The 13,720-nt window shown below is 45.5% G+C and overlaps 1 protein-coding gene across 1 annotated transcript in view; it reads right to left on the bottom strand.

The window, feature by feature from the left end:
- The window catches only part of ABCC3 (ATP binding cassette subfamily C member 3), a 691,699-nt gene that overhangs the window by 132,985 nt on the left and 544,994 nt on the right, over nt 1-13,720 (bottom strand). Inside the window, exon 24 of the mRNA XM_069200423.1 lies at nt 8,123-8,322. Coding sequence (XP_069056524.1) covers nt 8,123-8,322 — 200 coding nt within the window. The remainder of the gene's footprint in view (nt 1-8,122; nt 8,323-13,720) is intronic.

Genomic DNA, 13,720 nt, shown 5'->3' with positions numbered 1-13,720 from the left:
TTCTTTCAAGACAATAACTTCCGCTCTGAACAAGGCAAAACATTTTGTTACGAGCATCTTTCTTGTCCATGCTTTACCCCATGCAATAATTTCTGATAGGAACCTGTGTTATCCCTATCTCTTCTGGAATGCTCTATTTACTTTTCTCAAGATTCCTGTTTTTTATTCCTAGACCAATGCACAGACCAAGAGAGTAAGCCAATGTCTAGAACTTTACCAGCAATATGTTACCAATGCTTTGCAATCAGATTGGTTTGAATATCTACCTTTGGCAGAATTCATGTATATGAATGGTTTGCACCTCATGTTTTGTCTTAAAGGGTTTCATCCTTGAATGGGGTATTCTCCCCCACTAGTCAATCAAATAATTCTTGCAGCTTCTGTCTTTCTCCAATATATACAGGAACAAAGACAAACTATAGCCATGAATATATCTGAGACAAAGTGGTCCATGAACATTGCAGCCAATACAAAAAACCCACACCTACTTTATAGTCTGGAGACAAGGTATAGTTATTTTCACTAGCCAGACGTCCACAGTCTGTCTTTAGGCACTTTTCTTTGGTCTGATTACCCTCACCAAGTCCTCAGGTAAAATTTCCTACCTGGTTTATGTATCCCACCTGCACTCCATTGCGGTCTGTCTTAACTTGCACCAAGGCACTGCCCAAGTGCAACCAGATGACCGTGTTTAGTGCTTAACATTTTGTAGTCTCATACCTCATTGAGAGAAGCCAGTATACTATTGAAATCACCCTCTATTTAGGGTGAGTTTTGTAATGACTGTTATCCCTGTCGATCACATTCAGGCCAAACCTAGTGTGAGGGACAGTAACAAAATGATAATCACTCCTCAAGTACTGAGAAAAAACACCCAGGGTAAGGAAGTCATTAGTTTTTTGTTATTCACAAACAAACTCCAGCTTTGGCAGTTTGTTTCTGAAAATAATAAATAAAAAATAAATTGAACAAGTTTGGTGAATGGGTATCACATTTGATTGCGTCCATCCACCAAATTGTTTTGTACATTGAAAGGAAATTCCTTGATGGCAGTTCCTTTCAATGTACAGAGATGACTGCTAGGCTAGCAGTCATCTCTAAATTGAGCAGAGAGTAGTCTGTCAGACTGGTGGAAATAATGTCCTCTTCTACTATCAATTATGTGACAAGGATCCTATCAGAGGTTGCAAGGTTTTCTTACAAATTTTCGATACCTGTTTTTTGCACTCTGGAGGGTCAGTATTCTGTCTTGTGATCTGTTCGTTATCTGCTCAGGTCATGGGTAATTGCCTCTATTAACTGAGATTTGTCACACTTGAGAGGTGAAAACCTGGTTGTACCCAGTAGACGAGCCTTTACATGTCGAAGGTGAAAAGCATTTAGTAACAAGAAAAAGAATTAAAGAAAGACCAATACTGTTACGACTCGGTCGTCCCATTTCCAGGGGGCGCTGTAAGGGGACTGTCAGAAGCCTGGGAATCACCTTGAACACCTATCTAGAGTCCCTTGCTGACCCCTGTTTGTTTCTCTTTTCTCTATGGTACACTTGTATAGTACTACATTTGCTTCTTGGGACTGCAAATCCCATAATGACCAGCTTGGTAGTCAGGAAAACCCGGATTCTGTTTCCCATTGTCTTCTATGGGAGAAGTCCAGTTGCTCCTTTTCACTGGATCCTCTCCTCCAGGACTTGCAAGTGTCCGAAACTACACATACCTGTGACCTCTCCTGTGCAGACCAGCTGAGAACTGCTTATAAGCAGCCATTTCCTCAAGCTCCCCGTCGTGCATTGGACTTCAATTCCTTTGTGTTACAGACCCTTTGTCAGATGGTGTTCCAGTTTTGTTCCTGTTCCTGTTCTGTTCCAGCTTGATCCTGTTTCCTGTTTCTCTGCCCTGTTCCTGATTGTTCCAGCCAGTCTGCTCCCTACTTCTTAGCCTTGTACCTGTTTGTTTCTTCCAGAGCCTGCTCCCTGTTTCTCTGCCCTGCTCCTGCCTTGTTTCAGCCTGAACCTTCTCTCTGTTTCCCAGTCCTGTTTACTGCTCATTTCCTACTCCTTGTATTCCAGTCCTGTCCTTGCCTGTTCCAGCCAGAGCCTGTTCTCAGTTTTCCAGTCCTGTCTCTGTTTGCCCCAGCCAGAAGTTTGCGCCCTGTTTTCAAGTCCTAGTCCCACCTGTGCTTCAGCCTGAGCCTGTTCCTAGTTCTTGCCTCTGCCTCTTTGTTTGTTCCCTTCTGTTTCTGTTTCTTCTTGGTTCTTTGTGTCTGGTAAGTGTTCTATCAGTCTTCACCAGTGTATAAGTGTCCTCCTTTGTACTGGGGTTGGCTCCTGGTTGCCAGGAGGCAATTCCAGACCCCATCCTTGTCTATTGTTATACGTTGTCTTTCGTGCCTAACAGTGACAGTGTGCTATTTCTGTTTTCTCAGGAATCGCCACTGTATTTCCAGCTGGACCCACAAGAGCGTGTCCTGTGTATGTAAGTACTATCCTTGTTTGTGCTCTAGGGTCCAGAGACAGAATCACTTCTGTTGCCTCCTTTCTATGGAGCTGGCAGGGTGACTATCTGTAAGAGCAAACTTCACAGAGGCATTGAGATTACCTGTCACTGTGGGACGTTCTGCGCCTTACTCTGTGTACAACCCCAGCGTGTTTGTCCACTAGTAATCCATTTCCTATTTGTTCACACAAGGGTTGCTCTGCTTTTCCTTTCCTGTGCCTGTCCATAGCTATCCTTTCCGTGTATGCCTTTAGCTGCTCTTCTGCCCCAGTACACTACCTCTTTAGGATATTCGGTGACCTAAAGGGGTGTCCCAACCAGAGTCCTGATCAGACCCGCCCGAAACCGTGACAGAATGCACGAACCAAACATTTCAAGCTCCCCAGGCAGCAAAGGCACACACAGACCTAAAATGCTTTCCTGTCATGTTATGACACCCCTTTCTAAACCTAGACTTTCTCTGAAGACCTCTAAAAAAGGCCTTAGTTTAAAGGATAGACTTGTTAAAGAAAATCAAAGATTGCAAATGCAGTACTACATTGCGTGGCTTGCTGATTCATCAATGTTCAACTATTATAATATATGTGATTATGACCCCCAATCCCTGTCTGTAGAAGAATTACAAAGTAATAATGAGTTTTTGGAGGTTCTATTACCTCAAACAGGGGAGAATGTTACTAACAGTGAAAGTGCTTTTGCTACTTCTGCACAAGACATTTACTCTCAAGAAACCCTGGTTAATTCCTTGCCTCATGCTAGTGCATCCCAAATTCACTTCCAGGACTCTGTCAAAACAAAGAACCCTCACACTGTTCAAGAAGCCACACTAGGGATTCCCTTGTTTTCTGTTGAGTGCTTCAGCCCATCTAGGCCAGTTACTCAGAATTCAAAGTGCAGTGCTGACTCTTATAAAGACCTTTCAGTCCCTCAGAGCTTTCAAGTCACCAGGCTAGACCCTGTATCTAAGGGATCAGTAAAAACTGTGGGATTCCTTAGTTCAACTCAAATGGCTTGTGCTCCTCCCAAATTGGATGATAGTACATCAGTCTCAATTCCTAAGTGTTGTGCTGACTCATGTAAGGATCTACCAGTTCCTCAGCGCTTTCAAGTCAGCAGGATAGAACCTGTATCAAAGGGATCAGTAAAAACTGTGGGATTCCTTAGTTCAACTCAAAAGGCTTGTGTTCTTCCCAAACTGAATGATAATATACCAGTCTCAATCCCTAAAAGCTGTGCTAAACCCTTTTCTATTCTGGGTGGGTTTGATAACAATATTGACATACACACACACTAAAAGAGCAGTTTTGGCAGATTAAAAGGCAGCTATTGGACTTCTATGATGAATATGTTGTAACATACACAAGAAATCGTGCACGTGGGCTCTTTTCATCAATGCATATTTCACTGTTGCCAGAACCAGACATTCTGTTTATCTGTAAGGTAGAAGAAGTAACAGAGCAGCTGATGGAAATGACTGCAAGGCAATTTGAAAACCTGAAAAAATAAAATGATCACCATCTTTGGTTCAAAGAACAGTATGCTACTTCATGTGCCTCGCCAAAGACTACTATAGAGCAGATTGTCCCTTCTATTAATGACAGTCAAAAGACAGCTCCAGTTATAAATATATCAGCCTCTTCTTCAGACTCTCTCTCAGCCTGTAGTTCTCCAGTGAAAATTCCTGTACAGTTGACTGAATCTCTGACATCTCTGAGAGATTTGACACCTCTTGATTCAAAGGATGGATCAGAGTCTTCAGAAGGAAGTGTCTCAGCCCCTCTATCAGAACAAATAAAGCCAAAGGAAGAAGAGAGTTCTGATGCAGACTCCAATAGCTGCACCTTAAGAAACCAAGATATGACTTTACTGGAGGTTAATGGCAAGTTGTGCAATAGTGTTGAAGAATCTGAATCTAGTGATGACAGTGGTTCCTGCCTTGCCGTGAACAAACCTGCAGATAGTGCTGTTCAAATGGTGCACACACCAGTATTTTCAGATTGTGGGGATACTCCTGCCCTTTCAAACAATAACATAGAATTTTCAGATAATGAAGAGACAGTTCCTGTTTCAAGTGAACTAATGAATTTTTCTGACTGTGAAGAAATACCCGCAATTACTAAGAATGTAATGGACTGCTCAGAAAGTTTTAAAATCTCTTCTGTGTCAAAGCAAACCGTGGAGACAAGGAAGAAAGCCAGCAATCTGAAACTAAACAGCCTGTCATAAGAAATGAGAGCCTTCTCCTAGAACTGGACACAGTTGCAGTCTCGACCACTGATCCTGATCTGCTGATCCCTGCCAATGTGTATCCGGTTTCCAGCTCCACGATTAGTGAAGACAAGATCTCTGAGCTACCGATATCTGATCTTGATGTAAAACCAGCCACACCAATGTCACCTGCTGTGTCCCTGAAACTAAAGACTCCTGAAAACCAGCAATCTGAAACCGAAGTTCAAGTGCTGAAAGATGTAATATTTCCCACTAAGACTAAAGACTTGAATTTCGATCTTGTATTTGAAGATCTGATGATAAGTACTGTTCTTATTGTTTTATTGCAAGAAACCATCATCAATTCAAAGGCTAAAGCTGAAAATTTAGGTAACAGGGTAAAAGTGATTTCTGAAGAGACTCCAGTTCTATTTCTTTCCAAAGAACAACCTCTCAATGTTAACAGAGTTGAAGATCAACTACCTGTAGTAGAAACGCCTTACAAAGAAACCATTTCTGATACCACAAACACACCACAGAGCACTTGCAATGAAGAAATCCCAGTCTTGTCTGAAGATCACCCTAAAGAATTAGTTTGTGGAACTTCTACATTTTCAGATGTTAATCCAGTTTCTAAAGACTTAAAAACTCTTGTTGATCCTGTGATTGAAACTCCGAAGTCATCCAAAACTAAAGAAAATTCTGACTTTTTCATGTTTACCTTGAGAATACCAGTTAACCATATCTCCCAAGTCTCTGTGCCTTGCAAGCCTCAGACCACAATCAATGCAAATACTACTACAGAAACAGACATATCCTGCTTGTCGGAAGGAGTTACAGACCTTACAGTTACTAATACGCCAATTATCTCCTCCAAAGAAGACAGTACTGAACAGGAAACTAATGTCCTAAAGAATACCGCCCATAATGCTATTTCAGATCTCCTTGCTCCTGAATCCACTTCACCAGAAACCAACTCCATGCACTCCTCCAATATCAATCGAGCAATAAAGAGGAAAGACATCAGAGCCCATATGGGTATTAATACATGCTCTGCTCATTGGAATATTCACCTATGGCAGGACTGTAAACCTATCCACCAAGGTTGGTGTTGGATTTTCTTTCTATGGCTTTTCCTCTTCAACTTTTTTCAGCCAAAGGATCGCCTTCTCTTCTTGAGCAGACTGGTGGGAGGGGGTATACTGTTACGACTCGGTCGTCCCATTTCCAGGGGGCGCTGTAAGGGGACTGTCAGAAGCCTGGGAATCACCTTGAACACCTATCTAGAGTCCCTTGCTGACCCCTGTTTGTTTCTCTTTTCTCTATGGTACACTTGTATAGTACTACATTTGCTTCGTGGGACTGAAAATCCCATAATGACCAGCTTGGTAGTCAGGAAAACCCGGATTCTGTTTCCCATTGTCTTCTATGGGAGAAGTCCAGTCGCTCCTTTTCACTGGATCCTCTCCTCCAGGACTTGCAAGTGTCCGAAACTACACACACCTGTGACCTCTCCTGTGCAGACCAGCTGGGAACTGCTTATAAGCAGCCATTTCCTCAAGCTCCCCGTCGTGCATTGGACTTCAATTCCTTTGTGTTACAGACTCTTTGTCAGATGGTGTTCCAGTTTTGTTCCTGTTCCTGTTCCTGTTCTGTTCCAGCTTGATCCTGTTTCCTGTTTCTCTGCCCTGTTCCTGATTGTTCCAGCCAGAGTCTGCTCCCTACTTCTTAGCCTTGTACCTGTTTGACTCTTCCAGAGCCTGCTCCCTGTTTCTCTGCCCTGCTCCTGCCTTGTTTCTGCCTGAACCTTCTCTCTGTTTCCCAGTCCTGTTTACTGCTCATTTCCTACTCCCTGTATTCCAGTCCTGTCCTTGCCTGTTCCAGCCAGAGCCTGTTCTCAGTTTTCCAGTCCTGTCTCTGTTTGCCCCAGCCAGAAGTTTGCGCCCTGTTTTCAAGTCCTAGTCCCACCTGTGCTTCAGCCTTAGCCTGTTCCTAGTTCTTGCCTCTGCCTCTTTGTTTGTTCCCTTCTGTTTCTGTTTCTTCTTGGTTCTTTGTGTCTGGTAAGTGTTCTGTCAGTCTTCACCAGTGTATAAGTGTCCTCCTTTGTACTGGGGTTGGCTCCTGGTTGCCAGGAGGCAATTCCAGACCCCATCCTTGTCTATTGTTATACGTTGTCTTTCGTGCCTAACAGTGACAGTGTGCTATTGCTGTTTTCTCAGGAATCGCCACTGTATTTCCAGCTGGACCCACAAGAGCGTGTCCTGTGTATGTAAGTACTATCCTTGTTTGTGCTCTAGGGTCCAGAGACAGAATCACTTCTGCTGCCTCCTTTCTATGGGGCTGGCAGGGTGACTATCTGTAAGAGCAAACTTCACAGAGGCATTGAGATTCCCTGTCACTGTGGGACGTTCTGCGCCTTACTCTGTGTACAACCCCAGCGTGTTTGTCCACTAGTAATCCATTTCCTATTTGTTCACACAACGGTTGCTCTGCTTTTCCTTTCCTGTGCCTGTCCATAGCTATCCTTTCCGTGTATGCCTTTAGCTGCTCTTCTGCCCCAGTACACTACCTCTTTAGCATATTCGGTGACCTAAAGGGGTGTCCCAACCAGAGTCCTGATCAGACCTGCCCGAAACCGTGACAAATAAGATGTGAAATATGATGGAGAGTAATTTGGCAGGGAAAAGATGTATAGGTTTTACTTGGTTCGCGGGTTGACATAAATGGTCACAGTACTCCATTATCTTTGGCTAGCTAAGTCGAGTCACCCTCACCTGTGCTTGCAATGGGTGGTTGGTTATCATGGGGGTTTAATTTTAATTTGCGGCATGTAAGTGTCTAATGTCTTCTTTAATTTATTAGCATTAATGTTCTTATATTTCTCAGAGTTTGACGCAAGGTCTTTGCATCTGATGATAAGTACAAAAAGAACCTTGTCCACCCAAGAACTATATTCCACAACAGGCAATTTTATAACCTCTTTCCTACTGAAACACCGTCACCTACACTCATCAATCTTACACACTCATACATATCTCCTTACAAAAAAACACCCATGTCCACCACAAGTGGACTCATAGTCGGGTGCTGTTTTCCATCAACACTTCACAAACATAGATACAATATTTATAGGAAAATCCTACGGTTGCAGGGTCGCTCTGTGGTTCTATGAGCAATGTTTGGAGTAAATATGCTAATTCATGGAGTTAGTGCATGTGCTGTAGATATCAATATAAATTAAAAAAAGGAGGGGCACTGTTCCTTCTGCACTTGTAAGACTTCTATTATGTCTTCAGATATTACATCTTTGGTAACAAAACAGTGTAAAAACATGAAACAGAAATGGTTTATATTGCCTTATCTTGACAGCAAACACTGCAAAACAAACACAATCAAAATGTTATCTTCGAATATTTTACCTGTTTGATACGAGGCCAGGGTAATAACATTTTTGGTTTTCATCCACTTTCTTGTCACTTAAATGAATGAAACTCTGTTGTCTGCCATATGCTCGAATAATACTAGCACCGGTGATTGATTCGGAAAAGTGGGAATATATAGGTGATCGACTCACAGACTCAAGCCTCTTCAGCTGGCGAGAAGTGGCCACATAAAACCTCTGTAATCAATATTGATAAAAAATGTTTCCAAAAGCTGGCATTAGAAAATGTTTTGGAGAATTATTTTATATGTAAGTAGCAGAGTGCAAAATGGAATTCACTGTTTTCAAAGCATAGATGAGTCATACTGTACTACACAAGCTAGCCCCTTCCATTTTATCACTCGCATTAAATGTTTCCGCTTGACTGTTTCTCACAACTACATAATTGTCACACCATTTAAACAAGTGAAAGGCATGAAACTACCATGAATGCTCAATAAAAGTGAGAGAACAGTGATTTTAAAATGACAGTTGCATCATCAGAACAAATGCTGCACACGTTTTTGTACATAATTCATATCAAAACTGAAAGATAATTCTACAACTCAATCGGAAGATCTATTACACTTAAATTACAGTGCCTTTTCACTTCGAACAGCAGCTACATAGCATATGATGGAAACAAAACATTCAGAATTGAAAGAAACAGACCTGTTGTCTCTTTCCAGGCCCTTTAAGTTACGCACTTCCTCTTTTGCCTCAGAATACAGCCATGACATAAATGATTATTGGGTGAGTGGAGTCACTTGACAAGATAACACAGGAAAACCTCTTCTTTGCTCTTCATAGGAACTGTCTGAACAATTTCATTGCCTCCCAAAAAGTGGGAATCTTGTATTCACTCACTGTCTGAGTGACTGGGTGTTGAAAATGGCCCTCTCCTCAGGGTCACCTCCAAACCTTTTGCCTTCCTCCTCCTAATGTTGCTAGATTTTTGCTTTTGCTAGCCTTAGGACTCTCTGCACGTTACCACTACTACAAAGTGCTAAGGTGAGTGTGCTCTCTCCCATAAACATTGTTTAATTGTGAAGAATTCCCATGTCTTTCCAGGAGTAGGAGGGATGGTTATGGTGGGTGGAGCCCCAAGAACCCTTGTTTTCAACCCCAGTGATTGGGCTGCTCCTATAGGGAAGGTAGGCAGGTGGACCTGGTCAGTGCCAAGGAACCATCCACTGATGCAAGGTCCACAGATTCTGGAGAACTGGGTGAGGCAACCACCACAGGTGCCCTACCAGTTCTGTTTTCTGGGGGTACCACTCTACGGTGGAGGGTACAGCAGCCCAGATGGAGGGACATGCAGAGAAAGGGCTCACTCCTGACTCCTGTTCAGCCTCAGGGTTCAGATCCTGGCCTGAGTGGCCAGTCTCAGGACACCACCGCTGGACTGGTGAGAGGGAAACTGGAAAATGGGTGCCAAACACCAGGGGCTACCGGCCCCCATTCTGAGAAACCACAGAGTTCAGAGACCCCTGGATGGCCTGGTGCCTGGTTATTGACACTGACAGCTGTCAGTGGCTTCTGTTGGGTGTTAACCTTACATAAAGAGTTTTGCGTGGGTTGGGGACAGAAACCCAATCCAAGGGGTCTGTGAGCAAAATGAGGTTAAGTGCTACATAGATGGGGTCCACAGGTAGGGAGAAGGGTTCCCCGTGGGTCAGTTCAGTGGCTAAGGACAGTATAGACAGAGGGACCCAAATGAGTTCAGAGAGGTGTAGAACTTACAAGTGCCTTGCAGTAGAGGGCCATTGTCCATGTTTTATCACATAAGCAGGAAAGTTCATCAATGTATTGATTAGTCTGGGGTGCGTGGCCATGCAAGAAGGCCAACAGGACGTGTTCCTAAGTATCTCCCTGTTGGCCCGGCCTAATCCTTTGGAATCCAGCTGCCTGTAAGCTGGAAGCCATACCAGCTATTTTGGAGCCTAAGCTCGAGGCACCTTTATACACTTGAGCGGTGTTTCAGCCCCAGTGCTGCTGCCCCAGAGCCAATAGCCATCGCTGAGCAGGACGGGCCCACATGTGGTTGAGCGGGCCAGGCCAGCATGTGGTGCCCTTGGCCAGGCAGACGGCCCATCTTGAGAGTTGAGGCTGGTCCCTGGACCGACCTGTGCTGCTGTGTGTAGGGCGGCTTTCAGGCTCACTGGCCCAGAGTCTTGGTGGACGGCAGAGGCAGTCGTCTCACCCCCCTCTCTCCTTTTGCCCTAAGGTGCAGGTGGCTACCAGGGAGAGAGTGGTGGGCTCCTCTGTATTGGGCCTGGCTTCTATGCTGTGTCAGATGGGATCCTTGAGGGGAAGAACCCTACCTGCTCGGACTCTATGTTAGGAGAAGGCAGTCGGCCCCTCCCCTCCTTGCTGGGGCGGTGAATTGCTAGGAGTGAGGCTTGGGCTTGGGGCCAAAAACGAGCTGCATTGAATGGGCCCCTCTCTGGTTGTTGATGCTGGGGCTAGTGATCAGGGCCTCTCTGTCATTGGAGGATCACCACACTCTATGGCTGGGATTCACGGACCTACTCCGAATTGGCTGTTAGGTAGGACACCAATAATCACAGCGGTAATGGAGTGCGACTGCAGGAACATCTCAGACTTGACAATGGGCCAGAATAAACAGCCCAGCTCCCTTCAGGAGAGCATCATGGAACATTATACCACACCAGTGCACTCCACACAGTGACACACACGGCAGGATGGTTGCCCGGGGAGACCAGGGACAGGACCCCTTTGTGGAGGAGCCCTCTTGGGCAGAGCATCTTACTGCTATTCAGGGCTCCCATGTGGCGTCAGAGGGGAACATTGAAACTGTGGCACTTGAGGGGAATCTCCTCCGCACAGATCCCAGGAAGGTATCCATCAGGGTCTAGATCGTGTAGGGCTCCATAGTTGAACTACAATCGGATTGGCTCCACTTCCAGAAACACATGGCTACGATGACATCCAAGATGGCTGCCCTGGAGGTATGGGTGGAGGACACAGGGAGTAGGTCTCACCACAACAATGTCCATCTTCTGGGGTTTCAAGAGGAAAGTGAGGGGGGAGGCGTTTGTCAAACAATGGAATCAGGACATGCTGAAGCCAAACAGAGTATTCCCCTTTTTTTTCATCAAAAGCACACATCGGGCATTGGAGGCACCTACCCTGCCGGGGGCCCTGGCACAGGCCATTATTGCCTGTATCCTCAACTACAAAGACATGGACTGTATCCTGCATGGGGCTCGGGAGAAGGGCAATACCCACTTTAAGAACCACAAAATCTCTGTTTACCCCAACTGCACAAACGAAGTACAGTGGTCCCGGAAGAGCTTTCTTGAAGTCAAAAGTTAGATGAGATCCAGAGGACTCAAGTATGCTCGTTTACCCTGCCAGATTGCAGGTGCTGTCGGGGGCCAGGTCCCATTTTTTTCCATGCATCTGGAGGATGCTTGAAGGTGTGGAACAAGGTCCCACATGACAGGACCGGACATTGGCGGGCTGGACCGTGCCAAGTTGAGGTGTTGTGCAGCGCCTTGAGACCCTAATGGGTGAGTAGCTGTGCTTTACAAATATTGATTGATTGAGTCGATTGATTGAGATCACAAAAGGGGCTTGTGTCCGCTGAGGCTACAGACCTCTGCAGCAGGATTACTCCAAGAATTGTCATCCAGAGTGACGGTACTATGGCTTTGGACCCCAGGTAAGCACATTGGGACCTAGTGGGCCTCTTCAGCTCATGAAACTGGGAGACTCTGGTGCCTGATCAGGGATCTTGAACTGTGTTATGTCTGACTCTTGTTTTTTCCCTCTCACTCACATATTAGAGAATGGTGATCACATCCAGTTAAGGATGCACAAAGACATGTATTGGACAGTCGTTTTTGGTTTATGCTGGTTTCCATATGACAATTTATGTGGCATTGCATTCCACACAGGTCTTAGGAGGATCCTTCTCCATGTAAGTGGCAGGCCATGTTGGTCGGAGGGGGGTTTAGGGTGTGGGTCCTGACAGCATGGAAATGCATGGATGAACAGTGTAGTTTTATGACTGTTCTGTTGTTTATCCAGGGTGGGGTGTGTTTGGTTTGTTGGTTAGCATTCCGCTTGTCATGGAAGGTGCATTTACAGTTTCAGTGCAAGTGGTGTGCCGGGGTACTGGGTGTCGCTGGATGGGGTGTGTGGACTGGCAGGTAGTATGGAGGTGGACGCGGCCTCCCGCTGGGGAAGGAGTAAAGAAAACTGATGGGTGACTGTATGAAGATTGTTGCCTGAAATGTTTAGGGTTTGAAAGACTACTCCAAGAGGCATAGGGTACACTCATTTCTCAGGTGCGATAATGTCCAGATAGCATGCTGACAGGAGATTCATCTTATGGGTACTGAATCACAGAAGCTTGGGAAGAAATTGAGAGGTCAGCTCTTTTCTGCAATGTACTCTTCATATGTTAGAGGGTAGCCATATGGATTGAGCATGGGATTCTTTTTCACGACCCGTATAGTGAGGCGATGTCGTGGGGCGGTACCTTCTGCTTCAGGGTAAATTAGATGGTAAAACCATCACAAATCTGAACATCTATGCCCCTAACATTGATGACAGGAATTTTTAAGAGATTATGCAGGATTTAGTAGAGATTAGTCTGGCCATCCCTGTGGTCTGGGCCGGAGACTTCAACTGTGTCTTGGATGTTACCTGAGATCACACCCACCAAGGCTGAGTACTAAGCTACTGATGACTGGCTCACTGTCAGGGACCATCCAGAATCTGGGGTGTTTGAATCGATAGCGAGCGCTTCACCTTGGCGTTCAGAAATACACCTGCGCTCTTTGACACATAACTCATAGCTCCCTGGAGTGCACAGTTGTGGCTGGGCTAGACCCTGTGGGCTTGAACGCAGTTACTCACCTGGGGGCAGTTCCTCTCTCATCACATGCTGGTCTTGCTCTGGTTGAGGTGGGGTGCTGATCCCTGTCTGGCTCTAAGTTGTGTCATGTCCTCTGAGCTCCTAATGGATGTGGTCTGCAAAGACACACAAGCGACCATGCTTACTGACTATTTAGGGGTTAACTGGGAAAGCACATCCACTAGGGCCACTGAATGGGAGATTCTTAAGGCAGTCATGAGACGAACATGCAAAGATGTGGGGTCCAAAGACATCTGGAGGCTGACATCAAAGCGCAGGAACGACCCTTGGCTGAGCTTCATAGGTTTGAGGTGGGCTAGGTGCAGGGGCAAGCTGCAGTGATAAGTGTTCAGCGAGCCCTTCAGGGCAATGAGCTACTGTGGACTAATGTACTCTTAGGAAGTATCACCAATGATTCCATTGGGAGGGAGATAACTCTGGAAAGCTTCTAGCTGGGATCCTTAGGCGCAAATTAGAGCAACTCACTATTCTGCATCTCCACCCCTTAGGATGATTCTCTGGTGACAAGCAGGCAGGCCATTCTGCGCATCGTTGGGGTGCATCTCTGGACTGTGTATAGAGCAGGAAGGGTGGGTCGCCCAGGAACTCTGGAGGGGAATCTTGCAGGGTGGGTCTGCGTCACCTAGCACCAGAGTGTAGGTGAGAGATTGATGGGGCTATCACCCTGGAGGAGATGTGAGTGGCCCT

The sequence above is a fragment of the Pleurodeles waltl genome, chromosome 7, assembly GCF_031143425.1.
Source record: "Pleurodeles waltl isolate 20211129_DDA chromosome 7, aPleWal1.hap1.20221129, whole genome shotgun sequence".
Lineage (NCBI taxonomy): Eukaryota > Metazoa > Chordata > Amphibia > Caudata > Salamandridae > Pleurodeles > Pleurodeles waltl.
The sequence above is the reverse complement of the archived record's forward strand: the minus strand, read 5'-3'. Positions and strand labels throughout refer to the sequence as shown.